The 21,976-nt window shown below is 41.1% G+C and overlaps 1 protein-coding gene across 1 annotated transcript; it reads right to left on the bottom strand.

Annotated features, from left to right (window-relative positions):
- Positions 1-4,863: 4,863 nt before the first annotated feature.
- POLR2I (RNA polymerase II subunit I) lies at positions 4,864-18,049 on the bottom strand. The gene is made up of 6 exons (XM_089651966.1): positions 17,930-18,049; positions 12,587-12,641; positions 8,845-8,918; positions 5,836-5,910; positions 5,701-5,752; positions 4,864-5,002 (listed from the first exon to the last, which is right to left on the bottom strand). Exons 1-6 carry the CDS (start codon positions 18,016-18,018, stop codon positions 4,940-4,942), a joined length of 408 nt encoding a protein of 135 aa, XP_089508092.1. The 5' UTR covers positions 18,019-18,049; the 3' UTR covers positions 4,864-4,939.
- Between the last annotated feature and the right edge of the window lie 3,927 nt (positions 18,050-21,976).

Here is a 21,976-nt window from a genome sequence, read left to right as displayed (position 1 = left end):
CTCAATTTAACAAAAACAAATAAAATCCTAACTCTTCTTGTTCTCAATGTGGCCTGTAATTAACCTAAGCTTCAACTGACCTGCCCACTAACTGGTGATAGAAAAGACAGAAACATCTATTTGATTTATATGCCAATCAGCATTATGCAAATAACATACATTATCCAATGAAAGCCATATACAACTACCCATATAACCCTCAGACGCCCATAGCTCTTTTGACTTCACGTTATGTATAAGCAGATTTTTCTGCGTAAAGCATTGGCAAAGTACATTTCTCTGTAGATAATTAGCCATCTATGGACACCTTTATGGCTCGTACACAAAGGTGCTGAAGGGAGGCATTTTGCACTCAGTTCCATTGCCTAAGTGTCCCCTAATTGCACGGCCTGAAACATCATGCTTAGCACACGTGCCCCTGTTCACTGGCCATGACCCCAAGGCACCTGGCCATTGAAGTACATTACTTCTTATGGTAGAAGAAAGGGATGATGTTGGGAGCTGGAAGAATCAGTGGCCCGGCTAACAGAAGTCCTGAAAACTCGTCAGCTGTGCAACTTCTAAATCTTGACTACAGAACAGGACTTGCATTTTTAAAAGAGGGATACAATATGGATCATAAACCTGAAGAATGCATCAAGTTAAATGCTTCTTACTGCACCAAACACCTGTTAGCTGTATAGTGCTTGCTTAGTTTGTGTAGCTCTGAAAACTCCAGAATATCTGAAAGTAGAAACTCCTAATACTAGTAATTGTAGTCTGTTAGCAGCAGAGGAGTCATAGTATTCTAAATTTGAAAAAGGACTCAGAAATGTAAGCTTCCATAGTTTGTTTCGTAATTGGGCAGAGTGCAATTGTTGCAGAAAGTGGATGACTTGGGGTACAACATTGAGTATTTATGGGGTACCTAGAGTAGATAACAGAAACCTTTAGGAGGCCAGCTCTACTTTAAAGCAGCCTTTCTTAACCTTTTTAATGTGGAGGAACCCCTAAAATTATTTTCAGGTCTTAGGGAACCCTTTTTAATAATGACTATATCTACAGCTGACAGTACATTAGTGTAAAGATCAGTGGTAAGAATGCTCCTTACACGTGTGGTCATTGGGAAGAATCTCATCCTTAATGATAACAAAATTGTGCAAGGAACCACTAGCAATGTCTGGAGGACCGCTAGTTGAGAAAGGCTGCTTTAAAGTATTGAAATAGATATAAAAGAGACCCTATAGAAAACCATTACGGTAAAAAAATGGACTTTCCATGTCATGTCAATCTAACTATTTAAACTGTTCTATTATAAAGTAGCTAAAACTTCAGAATACTATTTTTTCATGAAAATTAGTTATAAGAGCCTGAACTAAAAATACAATTTCTCTTTTTTCCCCACTGTGTAAATATTTGTGCAGATGGGAAATATCTTAATACAACCACACTATGCTGGGTCCTCTGTATCGTTGGGGCCCCATAGCAGTAAAAATATAGAATTACATTTTTTTGCTGCTTAGGATATCTGGTATTGTGAAAATATGTAATTTGTTTGCTGATCTCAAAAGCTAGAAGGGTATGCCTTTGGTTAACAACAAACGTGCTAGGATGTAAAATCAATGATCAGATCTCAATCTTTCGTCAAAAACGGCTAGTAATCACACAATCTGCAAACTCCTGCAGCAACCATCATTTTCTGAATGCTTTGCCTTTCCTTAAAGAATAAAATGGTAGTAATTTTTTAAAGAAACAATCTTTTCCAAAACAGTCTGATACATGTAGAAGAGATGCTTTCAAGCATGTTGGTATATATTTTGTTGATACAACAGAGTTCTTCCAAACACTGATACCTTTTTTGTTATCTATACATAGACTGAAATAAGTTATGAGCAATATATTTATAGCACCTGTGAGTAACCTATGAGCAGAACTCACCTGGCTGTGTAGAATCAGTGTGGAGATGCTCGTAAGAATACAGCCTATATAAAGAGAGATGACAAACTATGCAGGGTCCTTTATTTGTTCCGAATAATTTGAATGTCCCAACATTTTGCATATGAAGCTGAGCTCCTCTTCTAACATACATAGAGAAAACGGCTCTTCCTCCCCATGCAAAACTAGCAGACAGACACACAAGAGGGAGAGAGGGACATTGTGATGGTACAGTTCATTTTGAGAAGCTGGTGCTTATACTGTATTGATAAGTTCCCCCCTTGCATGTTTGCATCTGATTACTTGTTTTCCAAATTGAGATTGAGGGGGACATTAGCTGGCTGTGTACATAGTCTTTGCATGTATTGTGTTCAACTCAATGCTGGAATTAACGGGATGTCATTAGTTGCTGCTCTGGATTCATTTGACTGTCCCGTTGCCCCTGACTTATTTGATTAACAAATGTTGTTAGCTGAGATTTGCAGTGTGTTAACCTCTTATGGCTAGAAGCCTGTTATGCTGGCTATATGCATTATCCTTTTTACAAATGCAACAGATTTGGGCATAATTGTCCTTACAGAGTAGAAATAACAAAACAGCAAATTTAAAAGAAAAAAAAAAATTTATTTGTGCTGGTTAAAGAAAGCCAAAGCTGAAAAAGGTATTTTCCATAAAGTCTTGCTATCATTTAGGGCTTAACTTTCAAACAAGCAAAAAGGCAAGATCCACTGAATGCCTAGCTCCCATCCCTACCCCAAACAAAATTGAAAGGAAAAAAAGAAAAAAAAAAAAAAAAAACACCACACAACATGGCTTACATGTGAACGAGCCCTTACAGAGTCATTAACCCTGGATGTGAAGCCATTTTTTTTAAATTGTATTTGATAAAAAAAATTAAACAGCAGTATCACAGTCAAATTCGTGTCAAGGTCTTTATCAAGGAACATACATTCTACAATAATTATGCTACCAAACTTAGTGTGTGCTGTAAATTGCATCCAGCATTGCTTCTGTTTCTTCTTGCTGGATGGCTGCTATTTCACTGAAGCCCTGAGCAGCAGTAAATCTTTAGACTGTCAGAAGATTGGCCTTTACATTTTCAGCAGTACCACAAAATAGATGGCAACTGAGCATGTGTAAAGCAGTGTGAGAATGTATTACTGGAATTTAAAAAGTACAGGCACTTCATTTTAATGTTTTACATAGCTATACCTGCAAAAGGGTTCAACATGAAGTGATCTAGCAGCAATTTTCTGATTCAAGTTCCACTTTAATGCTTAGCTTTGCAAGGTCCACTATTTAAGGCCTTTTTGCAGTGGTGCACTGCATTTAACCTGCTCTACCACAGGGCATTGTAGTGCCACTCCTTTGGAAAAAAATGGTTTGACTAACAAAATGTTGTTAGCTGACATTTGCAGTGTGTCCTATGGCACCCATAAACACAACACCAGACCTTTGGCTTGGTGCAATGGTGGAATAGGGGGAGAAACGAACTAGGTGTACCATAAGGTCTCGTGCATCAACAGCCAGTTTTATTTTGTATGTGTTGCAAAGTAAGCCTGTGCCGAGACCAACTAAAGTTGAAAATTACACAAATCAATTGTCATGCAATTTGTTTTTACTACACTGGACATGATCCCACACAACATCACATTTATCTGTAGAAATCTAAATGTAATAATTCAAGAATCAGATGATAACCTTTGATCTTTTGTTTCATGCTTCCCCACCATTGCTAAAGCTTTGGATTTTAAAATCCATCAGCCCTTCAAGGAATAAGTAGGTTTCCTAAACTTAAAAAAAACAAAAAAAAAAACACACATAAAATACACCTGGTTTGAATAAACCCTAAAGGGCCCGTTTGAACCACATTTCTGCGATCCGGATGAATTCTGTAGCTTTTATTTCCTCTTTCATTTCAATTAGGGACATGTGCATTCTATTGCATTTAGACGAGTTCCAATGTGTTTTACCATGTTCCAGATTCATGCTATAAAGAAAAAAAATAAAAATGCATATTCTTCGTTTGTTGACTGCACTAGTGTGAACTATGCCATTTGAATCAATGTTCATTATTATCCAAGCATTTTTGATGCAGATTAAAAATGCATTGGACTACATGTGGTGTGAACTGGCCCTAAAAAAGGGATCCTAATGTTCTAAGAAGTGAAAGAACTATCCTGAAACAATATCAAGCAACATTTCATTCAGTACGGAAAGCCAACTACACTGTGGAAGCCTTAGGATGCTGTTATGAAGGCATTGAATGGTACCAATAATTCAGTGCTGCAAGACCATTCATGTGTGTAAAACAGAACCAATACATGTTGTTAAAGTCCAGGTGTAAAGGCCAACCACTTTCATGCATAAGCATGAATGCATGTGGACTCAATGTGAATACCAGAGCAGTAGATAAAAGCAGGAAATAGGAGGCAGTAGAAAACGGAATGAATGTGGAGAGAACATTAGGCGAAAGGTAAAACTAAACTTGTTTTTTAACAATTGTACTAAATTGTCAACTAAACGACTATTTTTTGCTGTTAAAGAATGTCAATGTTTTCTTGTCCTGTGCATGATCCCTATCCTCCATTGGTGCATCTTACAGCTATCCGTTTAGAGCTAGCAGTGCTTAACATTTCTGGTCAATTGCTCCACTCTATGCATACAACTCCCAGAGAGCTGAATGTGTCTGCACATAGATGTGTAGCCCATATTGAGGGCAAGCAAGGTGGACAAGAACAAATATAGCCACCCTAGAAAAGGAAAGCCTGAGAATAGATGAAAAAAAGCTTGCATTTGAAAGATGAAACCGGAAGAAAGATCGATGGAACATGGTTATGTTTAAAACATACTGCTATATTTATTTCTTACAAAAAAATAAATAGGTGTGAATTTATTGATGTTGGCAAGTCACCGTTTGTCCATACAGAAGAACAGACACTTGCTGAATTAAGATAAAACAAAATGTACATTTATTGAACAATAAAAAAAAACACACAAGGAAAATAAATCTTCAGGGAGGAGGTCACTCAGTCCAGCGATGACCACAGTGTGGAGCAGTGCAGACATAATACAATCTCATGGCATCCTAAGAGAATTAAAGTGCAGTGTGATTAAAAAAAATGAAAAAAACAAAAACAAAACCAAAAAACACACCACGCACAAAAAGCTCCTTTCTATTGCAACAGTTATTAGGATGTTTTTCCTGAACAGGTACATTACACATTTTCAGATGACAGGATGATTATGTAAACATAAGGTTTTATTGACATTCATAGATAAAGCCGCAAGCATTTCTAAACTATTAGCAGAAAAGGAGATGGCTAAAATAGTCGATATTGAAGAAAATGTCCTAACACACCAGGGCTGATTTACTATGGGAGCAGAGCTAATTCACCTTTACAAAGTAAATGTTTGCTTAGCTTTTTGAAGCTTTGTATGTAAACCATCCTGCGAAGTGAAAGCAACAATCCTTTTTTCACCCATTTTAAAAGTTCCCCTTGCCTATGACTGTGTATATGCACTGGAATATACAATTTAATCATCCCTGGGCCAGCATCTCTGTGGAGGAAGTAGATGCAGCTATAAGATAATGCCTGAACAAAGGTGACACCAGCTTTAGGAGAAAGGTATATATTGAGGTCTTGTCAGAAAAGTGCAGTGATCTTCCAGAGAATAAAATGTGGCAACTAAAAAAAAAAAAAAAAAAAAAATCCAAAAAAAAAAAACACAAAAAACAAACAAACAACAACAAAAAAAAAAAAAAAAACTTCACCAAAAAGATACCTCAGCTCTCGCACTGTGAGACTGGAAGAACACCGCTTCTTTATGTCCACATCTGTAAAAGAGACATTTATTACACACTATATTGAATAAAAAGGCAGGCAAGAGATGCGAGTTCTGCTGGGTAAGGGCACTTACTTTGAACAGGGATGATCCTCTGTACGGGGCAGTGTGGGGTCCTGAGATACATCTGCAATGATCTGAGTCAGTTCACTGGAAAACAAATTCAAAACATATGCTGCATTAGAACTAGGAAATGTGTGAACATTCCAGAATGGTGGAAACTTGGGATGACAGGTGCAAATTTGTGCAGGATGGGAGATCAAAGGGTATGCTGAAGACTGTCACCAGTGGAAGGCAAAGGATGTGATAGCACTGCAAGAGGTTCTGCAGTCTGTTTCTAGAGCAATGACAGAAGTTTAAGAAACAAAACACAGAAGAATAACTTGCAAAGCATCATATCTGCCCTGTACATTACAATGGCAAAATGACAGTGCTCCAGCAGAGATGCAAAACAGGGTTGGGGGGGGGGGGGGTGCAGGGTGGCAGGTTATGTGAGGGCAAGTGTGTGGCCAAATTGTAGATTGTTGAGGTGACAGGTAACAGCGAGAGACATTTTTGTGGCAGGACCGGCAAGTGCAGCAGAAAGGGGTGAGTGCTAGGAGTGTAGATTGTTGTCGGCATAATTGTGGAATAGAGGGGAGGAGGTAGGAAGTGATGATCTGAGGGTCAGAGACAAGAAGGAGAAAAAAAAAAAAAAAAAAACTTGCTACTGTAGATAGAGTCCCCAAGCAGCAAAACAAAAAACTGTGCTGAGAAAACTAAACACTCTAACTTGGCTATTTAAGGATCTTTATTAACCACTTGCCCTCCTGAGGATTTACCCCCCTTCATGAGCAGGCCATTCTTTGAGTTATGGCGCTGCTATACTTTGGGTGCAGCGTTGCATGACCATGCAATTGTCAAATGAAATTTATGTCTTTCCCAAAAATTGACCTTTCAGTGGTATTTGATCACCTGTGCATTACTTATTTTCTGCGCTATAAGCAAAGAACAGTTTTGAGGAGAGAAAAAAAAAAAAAAAAAAAAAGCATAAAATTTAGGTCAACATTTATTCTGTGACATGTCTTTGCTAAAATAGAAATCCTAATACGTGTAAATGAATTGGTTTACGTGAAAGTTATAGCAATTACAAATTGCGGTACAGATAATGGGATTTTTTTCTCTACTAGTAATGGCGCCAATCAGCGACTTTTTAGCAGGACTGTGGCAGACTGGAGGAGCTTATTGTAACTGACCCCAGTGACACAAATTCAGTGATCAGTGCTAAAAAGAAAGAAAGAAAGAAAGAAAAAAAAAAAAAAAAAAAAAAAAAGTACTGACACTGTACTAATGGCACTGGGCAGGAATGGGTTAATGTGAGGGGCGATCAAAGGGTTAACTGTGTGCTGGGAGTGTTCTTTTCTGAAAGCACACTGATCGGGATGACTACTGTGCACAGCCATCCCAAGCAGTGTCCTTGAGTAAACAATCTTCCTCCCTGATGCAGATGCTCAGTAATTACCAGGCAAGTAATTACCGGGTAATTAATCAGCAGGGACCCAAGGTCTTACACAACTGAACTAGCCACGAAAAATAAAAATTATACAGTTTTTAAATTTCAGGCTAAATACAGGAGGGTTTTGTTATTTTTTGCAAATATCTGCATATGTGACATCATACCAATACACCCCCCACAAAAATTAGTTCCCAACTCAAATAGCAGGATACCTTGGAGGTAGTCCTTTCTGCCCAAAAGTGACTATCGCCACCTATCAGATTGCAGTCATCTCATAAGGGGAAAAAAAAAAAAAAAAAAACGCATGAAATTATGACTTACTATTGCTGTGCTTGACAAATAGCAGGTAAAATAAGTATTGAACAAGTTACCATTTTTCTATGTAGAGATTTCTAAAGGTGCTATTTGCATGGGTTGTTACGTGGTGAAAATTTCATGTCAATGGGATAACAGGGGGGAAAAAAAAAAAAAAAAAAAAAAAAAAAAACACCCACACACCACAGTATTGAACATGTTAACTGAAATGTATTTAATACTTCGTAACAAATCCTTTGTTGGTAATGACCGCTTCAAGACGCCTCCTCTGTGGAGAAATTAGTCGCATGCATTGCTCAGGTGTGATTTGGGCCCATTCTTCCACACAGTCTTTAACTCCTAAAGGTTCTGTGGACCTCTATGAACTCTGATCTTTAGTTTTTTCCCATAGATTTTCTACTGAATTCAAAGTCAGGTGATTAGCTGGGCCATTCTAGCAGCTTTATTTTCTCTCTTTGAAACCAGCTGAGAGTTTCCTTGGCTTTGTGTTTGGAGTCATTGGGGTTTATTTACGAGTGGCTCTTGGGAAACTCTGATAATTCTTTTCACTCCCCAGTCAGAAATTTTGCAAGAATCATGGCCGGTTTTATGGTGAAATTATGTTCTTTCCACTTCTGGATTATGGCCCAACAGTATTTACTGGAACATTCAGAAGTTTAGAAATCTTTTCTGTAGCCCATGTAATCAGTATGTTTTGCAACAATAAGGTTGTGAAGGTCTTGCTTCACAATTACTGATAGATTTCAGCTGGTGTCTTGGCTTTCCATGACTTTTTGCACCTCCCTTTCTTCATGTGTTCAATACCTTTTCCCTGTGTCATTCCATTTTAATCACACATAATTTCATTGCTGAACGCATTTGTTTTGGTTTCTTTGTATGTATGGATTGCTTGGGTTGTTACCAACATGTGCTGAAAATTTCATGTCAATAGCACCTTTAGAAATATATTTACTGATAAAAATGGTTACATGTTCAATACTTATTTTATCCGCTGTATCTATATGCTATGTATTTGTAAAAATATACAGCAATATTCTTCCACCGTCAACACTTTCAGGAGTGTCAGATGCTTAGACTACACTTTTCCTCCTCCTGGTCCTAAGCAGATAAATGGCAGAATGAGCTAGTCAGTGGGTAGGCTTTGTTTAGACACACTATTTTCATGTTCGATTAGAAGTGAACCTATAAAACTTCTTTCCAGTTGCGCCATATAACTGTAGACAGTGTATATATGAAGCACAACAGAGTAATACAAAATAATGGAGAATACTCACTCTACTTCATGTGTGATTTTATTGACATAAATGCAGCAATTATCAGCCTCCTGCTGGTAGTCACAGTTTCGACACTGCAAAGGGGGTAAAAATAAAAATGACAAGAAGTTGTGTTTCGAGAAAAAAAAAAAAAAAAAAAAAAACACCCCGTGGTCAGATATTGTGCTCAAAAGTTTGCGTACCCTGGCAGAAATCATGAAATTCTGGCACGGATATTGAAAATATATGACTGATCATGCTAAAAAAAAAAAAACAAACAAACTTTCTTTTATTTAAGGATAGTGATCATATGAAGCAATTTATGGTCACATACGTTGTTTGGCTCCTTTTTAAATCATAACAGAAATTGCCCAAATGCCCATGATCAAAAAAGTCTACAAACCCTGGAATGTTTGGCATTGGTACAGGCACACACAGGATAAAATGGCAAATAAAGTTAAAATTTCCCACATCTGTGGCTTTTTAATTTCAATTAGTGAGTGTATAAATAGTTAATGAGTTTGTTAGCGCTCACATGGGTGCACCGAGCAGGATAGATACTGAGCCATGGGGAGCAGAACAACTTTCAAAAGACCTGCATAACAAGGTAATGGGACTTTAGAAATATGGAAAAGGATATAAAAATATTTTAATATGCTATATGAATGAATATGCCAGTCAGTACTGTTCAATCACTTCTAAAGAAGTTGAAAATTCAAGGATCTCTTGATACCAAGCCAAGGTCAGGTAGACCAAGAAAGATTGCAGCCACAACTACCAGAATAATCGTTTGGGATAGCAAAAAAAGTATCACGGACAGTACTCAATTGTTTCGGATACAAAGAAAAACCCACAGGTAACCTCAGGAGAAATACAGGCTGCTCTGGAAAAAGTGTGGTTGAACAAAAATGAGCTGAATGGTCGAGGTGCCAGAAAGAAGCCTTTACTACACCGATCCCACAAAGCCCAGTTATAACATGCCATCTTCACACCTCACAGCTTCAGGCACACTCTGGAGTGACTAGACCAAAATAGAGCTGAATGGTCACAACCATAAGCGCCATGTTTGGAGAGGAGTCAACATGACACACAGCAACAAGAATACCATCCCCACTGTGAAGCATTGAGATGGCTCACTGATGTTTTTGGGGGAGGGGGGGTGTGAGCTGTAAAGGCACAGGAAATCTTGTAAAAATTGCTGGCAAGATGAATGCAGCAGGTTAGCAGAAAATACTGGCAATTTGCATTCTTCTGAGTGAAAGCTGCGCATGTGACCTCTTGGACTTTCCAGCATGACAATGACACTAAGCACAAGTTAAAGATGAGTCTCCATTAGTTACAGCATAAAAAGGTGAAGGTTCTGGAGTGGCCATCACAGTCTCCTGACTGTAATATCATTAAGCCATTCTGGGGAGATCTCAAATGTGAGGGTCATGCAAGATGACAAAAAGACTTCATGGCCTGAAGGCATTTTGCCAAAAATGAATGGGCAGATATAGCACCTACAAGAATGTGGGACCTCAGACAACTATTACAAAAGACTGCACCCTGTCATTGATGCTAAAGGGGGCAATACGCCATATTAAAGAACTAAGAGTATGCAGACTTTTGAACAGGGATCATTTCAATTGTTTACTTGTTACCATGTTTTGTTTTAGGATTTTCCCATTCTGTTATGTCCTGCAGCTGACTATGAACCCCATAAGAGATAAAGAAATGTGTTTTGCCTGTTCACTCATGTTTTATTTAAAAATGGTACTGTATTTTACCAATTCTCCAAGGGTATGCAAGCTTTTGAGCACAACTGTAATTAAACAGATCCACCTCCATTTCCTAGAAGGGTAAATTACTGCTATGGAATAAAGGGTCTGATCACAATGACTTATTGGGCCACCAATTCTGACATAAAATACCATTAGAGGGGAAAAAGACGCAAAAAGTTGGTTTAACCACTAGCCTACAGGGCACTTATACCCCCTTCCTGCCCAGGCTAATTTCTAGCTTTCAGCACTGTCGCACTTTAAATGACAATTGTGCGGTCATGCAACACTGTACCCATATGAAATGTTTATCATTTTTGTGACAGATAGAGCTTTCTTTTGGTGGTATTTAATCACCTCTGGGTTTTTTTTATTTTTTCTTAAACCAAAAACCACAGAAAATGTTGGGAAAAAAAAAGTTTTAGTTTTTGTTATAAAATTTTGTAAATAAGCGATTTTTCTCCTTCACCGATATACGCTAATGAGGCTGCAGTGGTGGGCACTGATAGCCACTGAAAGGCAGCACTGATATGTGGCATTGATGTGGCACTGACAGGTGGCACTGCTGGGGCTACACTGATCATCAGGGCACACTGATCATCAGTGTACATGTCCCCTCTGCGGAATGCAGATTACCGGCTCTCCTCTTGAGCTGTCAGCGTGACAGCTCGAGAGGAGAGAAATGCCGATAACCGGCATTTCCCTGTTTACATGTGATCAGCTGTGAATGGACACAGCTGATCACGACCGAGCCGACATCTTCGGCTCTTTCCGTCATCGGTGATCCGCTGTGTCCGAGGGACACAGCGCACCGCCGATCGCCGCGCGCTCCATGAGCTGCGCATGCGCGGGGAGAATGGGAGGACGTTATATGATGTCCTCCCAGAATAAGAGAACCACCTTGTGCCCGTCATTGGACTATATGGTGGGCAGGAGGTGGTTAAACTACACCTGTTTGTTGACAGTGTTGAACGGTTTATCCTTCATGTACTTACTGCATGATCAAACATTTCACTCAAATATTAAAAAAAACAGATGCAACCACAAAATAAGTCTGTCAAATAAGAAATATGGGAGTTTTCATTGCCGGCCTTTTAAAAATGATAGGTACCTGGCTGGGGTTGGCTTCATATTTCTAAGTCACCCACCTGTAATCATGGTGAAAATGAAAAGGTGGAGAAAGCATGTATTCTCCATCTCTTTCCTTTTTTCAGGATAGCAACTCAAAGCATCAACATGAAAACCAGGCAATTTTCAATCTCAAAAAAGGAAAGCACAAACAGAAACAAACATTTACTCCTGTAATTCAGACCAGTAAAACTTTCTTCACGTCACCCAGTGTGCGTGTTCGTATGTTCTTTCTTGCATTGGGGAGATTTCCATTCACTTTCTGCCTCATAGCAGAAACAGTGGTGAGAGAAAATCCCTCTAGAACTAGCGTCTCCATTTGAAGATTTCCACTCTATTCCTGTTCTGGTGGCAACCCAAAATTTGAGATTCACTGTCAGTGACAATGGTAACCAGGACAAAACAGAGGGTGAATCTCCCTGACAGGGACAAACAGCAATAAAAACTTATTAAACTAGGTGTTCTAAACCCTCTCTGCCCCACCCAAAAATAAAAAAACACACACTTTTGCCTTTAGTTATACTTTATTGCATACCTTTTGCTAGGCCCATCACTATGTTGGGTGGACTCACGGACCAATAAGAATTGGTGGAAGGGGTGGGTCAACCTCCTTCAATTTTGCAATTTTACTGATGGCCTGCATTCGGGGGTTCCAAGGGACAAGTGAAAACTGCATGGAGGAAGTTCCTGTACACTACACTACATATTAATGACAGATGTTCATGACCACAGTTTCTGGGATCCCTCCTGTGCTAATCACAAAAACTAAATGCAAGCAGTCACAATATCGCATGAACAACAAAGTTTTATGTCAGTCTTTTTTTCATTTTTTAATTTAGGGATAATTGGCTAAATGTCTCCAAAAATATTCTTACCGCATACAGCAGGATACGATTTTCTTTGTCTTCTTTTGGATACAACATGTTGTTGCTAGAAAAGTCAGCAAAACAAACATTTTAATTTTTAGAGAATTAAGGTATACATTTATAAAGGCAGTGAATGTGTCTTCACCAAACATTCACTGCTGATAAATTTTGCTGATGAATGCATTTTAAATTACACTGATGGATTCACCACCAATGAATGTTTATTGAAATTCACATATTGCTGGCACAGTAAAAGCTCTCAGAGAGACAGCAGCATGATACCTATACAAAATAACCTCAGGACACTTGCGTCAGGGTAGCACAATGCAATATTTCAGCCACTATAAGTCGGAGGCCCGTAAAGGTCCATTTAGGAAAATGCATCAGCACCTTAGGGTCTTTTCATATGGACCTTTTGATCAAGTTCACCTTTAAAGTTTTTCAAAGCCCTGATCAGAAAGTCATGAAAGTCTATGGGTGGGTTTTCCACTAAAGACAGAGTTTCTCCTGCTCAGGAAAAAAAAAAAAAAAAAAAAAGTCAAGATGCACAGAATGTACTTGCTTACTGTCGACATGTAACTCTTTGCAAACCATTCTCAGTCGAATCTTCCCTTCTCGATGCACAAGCTTGTTTCTAACACTCCCATCATCTATCAGAAGCTGCACTGGGCACCCAGACTGCCAGGTTGACATCCTCCTTGGCATCTTTACATCCAGTGATATTTCCAAGGGTTGTAGAATTTCCCCAAACCAACAAATATACATACAGGTGAGAAAGTGTGGACCAGGCATCATTTGCTGGATACAGCAGATTATAGGATACTGATCAGTCTGTCTGGAAGCTTAGCTAGTATTTGTTCTTTTATACCTGAAATGTGTAGGATCCTATATCTCGCTTTATCCAAGCATGGGCTGTACATTCAGGAAGAGGATGTCTGTCGATTGTGACATATAATGTAACATAATAAGTAGATAAAAGGGAGCGCTGAACAAACAATAAAAGTTTTGGTTTGATAAGCTATTCTATCTGCAAACTAGGGAGTAGCCATGGGAGCTAAATTTGCCCCTAGTTTGGCAAATTTATTCATGGCAAGACATAATATATCTGAGGGATTGGCCTGAGTTGTGCTTTTGCCGGCGTTACATTGATGCCATCCACATTAATTTTTTTGTCGCTCTAAACACACACACACACACACACACACACACACACACACATTTAGTCAGCCACCAATTGTGCAAGTTCTCCCACTTAAAAAAAGATGAGAGAGGCCTGTAATTGGCATCATAGGTAGACCTCAACTATGAGAGACAAAATGAGAAAAAAAAAATCCAGACAATCACATTGGTTGATTTGGAAAGAATTTATTCGCAAATTATGGTGGAAAATAAGTATTTGGTCAATATGAAAAGTTAATCTCATTACTTTGTTATATATCCTTTGTTGGCATTGACAGAGGTCAAACGTTTCCTGTAAGTCTTCACAAGGTTGGCACACTCTGTTGCTGGTATGTTGGCCCATTCCTCCATGCAGATCTCCTCTAGATAAGTGATGTTTTGGGGCTGTCGCTGGGCAACACGGACTTTCAACTCCCTCCAAAGGTTTTCTATGGGGTTGAGATCTGGAGACTGGCTAGGCCACTCCAGGACCTTGAAATGCTTCTTACGAAGCCACTCCTTCGTTGCCCGGGCGGTATGTTTGGGATCATTGTCATGTTGGAAGACCCAGCCACGTTTCATCTTCAATGCCCTTGCTGATGGAAGGAGGTTTGCACTCAAAATCTCACGATACATGGCCCCATTCATTCTGTCCTGTACATGGATCAGTCGTCCTGGTCCATTTGCAGAGAAACAGCCCCAAAGCATGATGTTGCCACCCCCATGCTTCACAGTAGGTATGGTGTTCTTTGGATGCAACTCAGCATTCTCTCTCCTCCAAACACGACGAGTTGTGTTTCTACCAAATAGTTCTATTTTGGTTTCATCTGACCATATGACATTCTCCCAATCCTCTTCTGGATCATCCAAATGCTCTCTAGCAAACTTCAGACAGGCCCGGACATGTACTGGCTTAAGAAGGGGGACACGTCTGGCACTGCAGGATCTGAGTCCCTGGCGGCGTAGTGTGTTACTGATGGTAGCTTTTATTACATTGGTCCCAGCTCTCTGCAGGTCATTCACTAGGTCCCCCTGTGTGGTCCTGGGATTTTTGCTCACCGTTCTTGTGATCATTTTGACCCCATGGGGTGAGATCTTGCGTGGAGCCCCAGATCGAGGGAGATTATCAGTGGTCTTGTATGTCTTCCATTTTCTAATTATTGCTCCCACAGTTGATTTGTTCACACCAAGCTGCTTGCCTATTGCAGATTCAGTCTTCCCAGCCTGGGTCTACAATTTTGTTTCTGGTGTCCTTCGACAGCTCTTTGGTCTTCACCATAGTGGAGTTTGGAGTGTGACTGTTTGAGGTTGTGGACAGGTGTCTTTTATACTGATAACAAGTTCAAACAGGTGCCATTGATACAGGTAATGAGTGCAGGACAGAGGAGCCTCTTAAAGAAGAAGGTACAGGTCTGTGAGAGCCAGAAATCTTGCTTGTTTGTAGGTGACCAAATACTTATTTTCCACAATTTGCAAATGAATTCTTTCCAAATCAGCCAATGTGATTGTCTGGATTTTTTTTCTCATTTTGTCTCTCATAGTTGGGGTCTACCTATGATGCCAATTACAGGCCTCTCATCTTTTTAAGTGGGAGAACTTGCACAATTGGTGGCTGACTAAATACTTTTTTGCCCCACTGTATATCACAGTGGCTTAGTGGTTAGCACATCTGCCATGCAGTAAATGGGTCATGGGTTCAATTCCCAACCATGGCGCCTCCTGCATGGAGTTTGCATGTTCTCCCTGTGCTTGCGTGGGTTTCCTCCAGGTACTCTGGTTTCCTCCTACACTCCAAAGACATGCTGGTAGGTTAATTGGCTCCTGTCTAAATTGTCCTAGTTTCATCCCTGGTCATGCGGCATCTCCTGCATGGTAGGGGTTGGGGAAAGACCTGGCAACCTACCCTGTAAAATAATTGCTAAGAGAATTCATGGAAAAAGTCACATACGAGTGAAGGTCCATGCAATCGCCAAGGGTCGGATACAACTGAATGGATAGATAGGTACAACAGATAGATAGACCTCTATCTAGCTATGGACACTTCACTTATGACTTTTATATATAATATAAATATTTTTGTTTATTATTAGCACATGTATGACCACGATTTATGATATGTATCAATTGACTGTATATGATATTTGATTTTAGCACTGCACTTTTACATATTATATAATGTAAAACAGCAAGGGGAGAGGGTACCTGTTTGTGTAAAAAAAAAAAAAAAAAAAAAAAAAAAAAAAAAAAAAAAAAAAAACCCACCTGCTCCCACTTTAGCTCAGATCGCCAAAGTTGGATTTTTCCCCTGCAGCATTCTGGGACACATCACAGGTCCCGGAAGACTGGGACCATTCACAAAGTGCAGCATGGCTCACGCATGTGTAATGCAGACTGGCTGTGAAGCCACAAGGCTTCAATGCCAGTTTCCTTTACGTCAAGTGGATGTAGAGGCTCAAGGTTTATTTCCTTCATGCACGAAGGTTAAAAAAAAAAAACCCACCATCTGTGTGCAGCTCCCCCTCAATACTTACCTGATCCCCATCGCAATCCAGCGATGAGTCTCAGCTCTCTGGGGACTCTCTCTCCTCATTAGCGGAGACAGCACAGTAAGCCAATGAGAAGGGGGGGGGCCCGAGCTGCACCTATGCGTGTGAATGGACATACAGAGCAGCAGCTCAGGAGCGAGCCTGCTTGGGTGCTCCCATAGCAACCTGTGTGCTTTGGGCGTACTCGGCAGCGAGAAGGAGCCAGGAGCCCCAGTGGGGGGATCTAAGAAGATGAGGATTGGCGCTTCTCTGTGCAAAACCACTTCAGAGGTAAGTATAACATGTTTGTTTTTTTTTTTATTTTAAAGAAAAATGACCTTAAAGACCACTTTAAGATGCCAAGTAAGACTGGAGCTCCTCTTTAAGCAGGTATACCCGACTTCAGAAGGCGGGGGGGATAGATTGGGGTGGGTCAGAGGGGTTCGTATTTTGTCTGGAGTTGGTCTTTAACCACTTGCCTACTGGGCACTTTTCTCCCCTTCCTGCCTAGACCAAATTTTCAGCTTTCAGCGCTGTTGAACTTTGAATGACAATTGTGTGGTCATGCAACACTGTACCCAAACTAAATTTGTATCATTGTCTTGAGACAGATAGAGCTTTCTTTTGGTGGTATTTAATCACCACTGGGGTTTTTTATTTTTTGCTAAACAAACTAAAATAAACAGACTGAAAATTTTGAAAAAAAAAAAAAGTTTTAGTTTGTTATAAAATTTTGTAAATAAGTAATTTTTCTCCTTCACTGATGGGCGCTAATGAGGCTGCACTGATGGGCACGGATAGGCTACACTGATGAGGATGCATTGATCGGCACTGGTATGTGGCATTGATGCGCACTGACAGGTGGCAATTATGGGGCTACACTGATCATCAGAGCACGGTCAGCATGAGGAGAGGACTGCCATTACCCAGCATTTCCTTTTTACAATCAGCTGTGAATGGACAAAGTGCACCGATCATTGCAACGCGTTCCCCTGGGGCATGCATGTGCAACTAAAGATGGGAGGACATCATATGACCTCCTCCCAGAACAATGACAGGCTGGAGGCAGTTAAAAGACTCCATACCCAAACCAGCAATATTCAGCTTCACAGCGGAGATACACTGTACTGGACTTTTTCGGCAATGGGCACGGTCATTCAACCACTTCCTGTGCCTGGACAGTGAAAGGATAAGCAGCACTGCGATGAGCTCATCTCCCTGTCACTCTGCTCTCTCCTCATATCACTATGCTTCTTATCAGGACATGAACTGATTGGCTCCTAGTACTGCTAGAGGTGGAAGAGACTTCCCCTGACATTGGGAAATTTCCTCCAACTTCCTGTTAAATCTCTAGGAGAGGAAATGAAGGGACATGTCCCCATAAGTGCACAGCCAGAACAAAAGTCAGGCTTTCCCCTTCCATACTGCATGCAGAAGTACAGAACAGTTTTTGCTTTACAAACACTTTAAACATCGTGATTCCATTGATTTGTGCGCCACTGCCCAACTGTTATCCTACACACCGTCCACTTCCTGCAGTGTGGGATCTTGTCTTCCATCCAGAGAGAATTGTACAGCCAGCACTGCCATAGACTTATATCTGAGGGGAATGCTGGGATATGTAGTCCCTCTCTGGTATCATCCTATCGCCAGAGCCAGCATTGCTCACCATTCCTGACAGAAGCGGATCCCTACGAACCCCGGCTCATACGACCCGTCCGCCTCCATCCCTTGCTCCGGAAATGACTCTGAAAACATGGTGCCCCGGAAGTCACGTGTCACACATACACAGAGGAGAGCGAACTTGCTATTCCGAAGACTAGGAGGTGATATAGGAGAAGGGGCGGGGAAGTGGGCGGTCCTTACCTGCTTACGGTATATAGTGTAGAGCTAGGGGGCGGAGACAGAACCGACAGCTGGAAAGTTCGGGTGCGCTACATGTTATGTCAGCATGGCGATCAGTACAGAGGAGGCCGGGGGCGCACAGGAGAGTTCTGCTACATTCGCCTGATTACACCATCAACCGTCTTGGGGAGCGGGAGCATCATCTCTTTCCATAGGGGTCTATATATCAATGTTTGCACCCTACATTCCTCTAATTCAGTGTGCCCCAAACTGCGGCCCAGCAGATGGGTATGGCCCTTTGCTTTTCTTTTACCACCCCTTGGAACAACATACTTTTTTTTTTTAGGGCTCGATTCCTCCCACTGACACCAACAATGGGGCACTATTCCTCCCACTGACACCAGCAATGGGGCACAATTCCTCCCACTGACACCAGCAATGGGGCACTATTCCTCCCACTGACACCAACAATGGGGCACTATTCTTCCCACTGACACCAACAATGGGGCACTATTCCTCCCACTGACACCAACAATGGGGCACTATTCCTCCCACTGACACCAACAATGGGGCACTATTCCTCCCACTGACACCAACAATGGGGCACTATTCCTCCCACTGACACCAACAATGGGGCACTATTCCTCCCACTGACACCAACATAGAGGCATCATTCTTCCTACTGACCCCAACAATAAGGCACTATTCCTTCCACTTATCTGACTGATGGTGGTACTATTCCTTCCATTGACCCGAATGATGAGGCACCATTCTTCCCACTGATCCCAACAATAAAGCACTATTCCTCTTAATGTGAATAAATCAAAGAGTGCGCTAAATATAAGTAAATACAAAAATTATTAGTTTAAAATAATGATGTCCGTGAGAGAAAAAAATTTATATAAAAGTCCATCCACCATAACAAAGTAATTAAACAGTTCTGAAATCTTGTATAAATCAAACTGTGCAAAAAAATTCCAGCACCGAATGAATTGGGTACGCTCACCAGAGCTCCATGCTGACCAGATTATAAATCAGCAAGGATAGCATTTGCTCTGGGAGCGATGATCAGCAGAAGTAATCCAAACTGGGAGCAATATACTGCAAGCACCCAGTCAGCACATTATGGAATAGCCTTACAGCAGGTAGTCATCACGTCTCCATACCATAGATCATGTTCGGGGAATCAAAAAAGGAAATCATGGTGCAGTGCGTTTAAAACCAAAATGTTTTATTAAAACGTCAGAAATGCACTCACAAACAGGGTGTCTAGCCGACACCAGCAATGACAGCCTCAAGAAAACAGGGACGAGCCTCGCTCACCGCGATATCACAACCGACAGTCTATGAGGAGCGTCCAGATGTCACATCAAAAAGAAGCCCCGCGGGGCTTCTTTTGGATGTGACATCTGGACATTCCTCGTAAGGGCAGGGCTTCTTTTGGATGTGACGTCTGTACGCTCCTCGTAGACTGTCGGCTGTGATATCGCGGTGAGCGAGGCTCGTTTCTGTTTTCTTGAGGCTGTCATTGCTGGTGTCGGCTAGATACCCTGTTTGTGAGTGCATTTCTGACGTTTTAATAAAACATTTTGGTTTTAAACGCACTGCACCATGATTTCCTTTTTTGATTCCCCGAACATGATCTATGGTATGGAGACGTGATGACTACCTGCTGTTAAGGCTATTCCATATTGTGCTGACTGGCTGCTTGCAGTATATTGCGCCCAGTTTGGATTACTTCTGCTGATCATCGCCCCAGAGCAAACGCTATCTTTGCTGATTTATAATCTGGTCAGCATGGAGCTCTGGTGAGTGTACCCATTTCATTCGGTGGTGGATTTTTTTTGCACGGTGTTTGATTTATACAAGATGTTAGAACTGTTTAATTACTTTGTTATGGTGGATGGACTTTAATATAAAATTTTTTCTATCACGGACATCATTATTTTAAACTAATAATTTTTGTATTTACTTATATTTAGCGCACTCTTTGATTTCACATTTTTACCTTTTTTTGGTTAGGAGTGCAGCTTTTGTTTTATTTAGTTTGTGGCGCTTTTTTTTTTTCTCTATTTCTCATATTCCTCTTAATGACTCCAAAGATGAGGGACCATTCTTACCATTGACCCTAATGATGGGTCAGTATTCCTCCCAGTGACCCCAACAATGAGGCACTATTCCTTCCACTGACCCCAAAAATGGTGCACTATTCCTTCCACTGACCCCAACAATGGGGTACTATTCTTTTTACTGACACAAATAGTGAGGCACTTCTACTGACCCCAATGATGGGGCACATTTCTCCCACTGACCCCAACAATAAGGCATCATTCTTCCCTTTGAACCCAATGATAGGGCACTATTCCTCCCAGTGACCTCTACAATGAGGCACTATTCCTCCTACTAACCAGAACTATGGGGTACTATTGCTGTCACTGACCCCAACAATAGGGTATTATTGCATTCACTGACGCAAACAGGCACTATCCCTTCCACTGACACCAATGATTGGGCATTATTCCTTCCACTGACCCCATTCCTCCCACTGATTCCAAGAAAGGCACTATTCCTCTCAGTGACCCCAACAATGAGGCACCTTTCCCTTCATTAACACAAACTTTGAAGCACTATTCCTTCCACTGACCCTAACAATGGGGCACCATTCCTTCCACTGACTCCAACAACAGGCCACCATTCCTTCCACTGACCCCAACAAAAGGCCACCATTCCTTCCACTGACCCCAACAACAGGCCACCATTCCTTTCACTGACCCCAACATCGGGGCACCATTCCTTCCACTAACCCCAACAACGGGGCACCATTCCTTCCACTGACCCCAACAACGGGGCACCATTCCTTCCACTGACCCCAACAACGGGGCACCATTCCTTCCACTGACCCCAATGATGGGTCACTATTCCTCCCACTAACTCCAATTGCAGGGCTCAATTCCCCCCTCTGATCCCAGCAATGAGGGACCATTCCTTCTACTAACTCCAACGATGAGGCTCTATTCCTTCTACTGACACCAATGATGGGAAACTATTTCTCCCCACTGACCCCAGCAATGAGGCACTATTCCTTCCACTGATACCAATAATGGGGCACCATTCCTTTCACTGCTGCCAACCATAAGGCACCATTCCTCCTAATGACACCAACAATGAGGCACCATTTTCTCCACTGACCCCAACAATAGATCACTGTTCCTTCAAATGACCCCAATGATGGGGCACTTTTCCTTTTACTGACCCCAAATATAAGGCAATATTTCCCCCACTCAGCCCAAAGATGGGGCAATGCTCCTCCCACCACTAACTATGCTAAATGCATTATTTTAATTCCACTGACCAATGAGCCTTTGGCACTGTTTACTGTTACTTACAATGGGCCATTTTTACTCCCGCTGGCACAGTGCGGTCCCCCTAAGATCTGAAGGACAGTGAAGTGGATTAAGTTTAAGGATTCCTGTTCTAATTGTATCTTAGGTGAAAAAAAAATCTGTGAATTGTGGGTATTAGTGCACTGTATGGCAGTCTTACTTCTTAGTGTGCCCTTCTCCACTGCTTACAGGTTCCTCGCCGCCACCATCTTCACCTTTCTTTTCTGAATCCAATGTCTTCTTCATCCATTAAGTGGTTAGTGACAATGCATCTCCCGCTCATCCACATCAGAGTTACTTATACTGTCACCCTGTGCCACAGATTTTAATGTATAAGTTGAAAACATCTTTTATGGCAAAGGTGATGTCAGGAAAACAGTATTTGTTTAGAAGTCACCACGTGGAAAAGTTTTGTTGTTAAATTCCAGTTTGGATACACCAAAATGTTATGTAAAGCAATGTGTTTGTGCAGCCCCATGTGCTGAAAG

The sequence above is a fragment of the Staurois parvus genome, unplaced genomic scaffold, assembly GCF_062004578.1.
Source record: "Staurois parvus isolate SC_StPar_1 unplaced genomic scaffold, SC_StPar_1.0 ptg000668l, whole genome shotgun sequence".
Classification (NCBI taxonomy): Eukaryota; Metazoa; Chordata; class Amphibia; order Anura; family Ranidae; genus Staurois; species Staurois parvus.
The sequence above is the reverse complement of the archived record's forward strand: the minus strand, read 5'-3'. Positions and strand labels throughout refer to the sequence as shown.

Coding starts and splice junctions, on each gene's coding strand:
- POLR2I (XM_089651966.1), bottom strand. CDS start 18,018: ATGTTTTCAGAGTCATTTCCGGAGCAAGGGATGGAGGCGGACGGGTCG. Junction 5,753..5,835: donor GAGGATCATCCCTGTTCAAA/GTAAGTGCCCTT, acceptor TCTCTTTTACAG/ATGTGGACATAAAGAAGCGG. Junction 5,003..5,700: donor CTCACAGTGCGAGAGCTGAG/GTATCTTTTTGG, acceptor TAATTCTCTTAG/GATGCCATGAGATTGTATTA.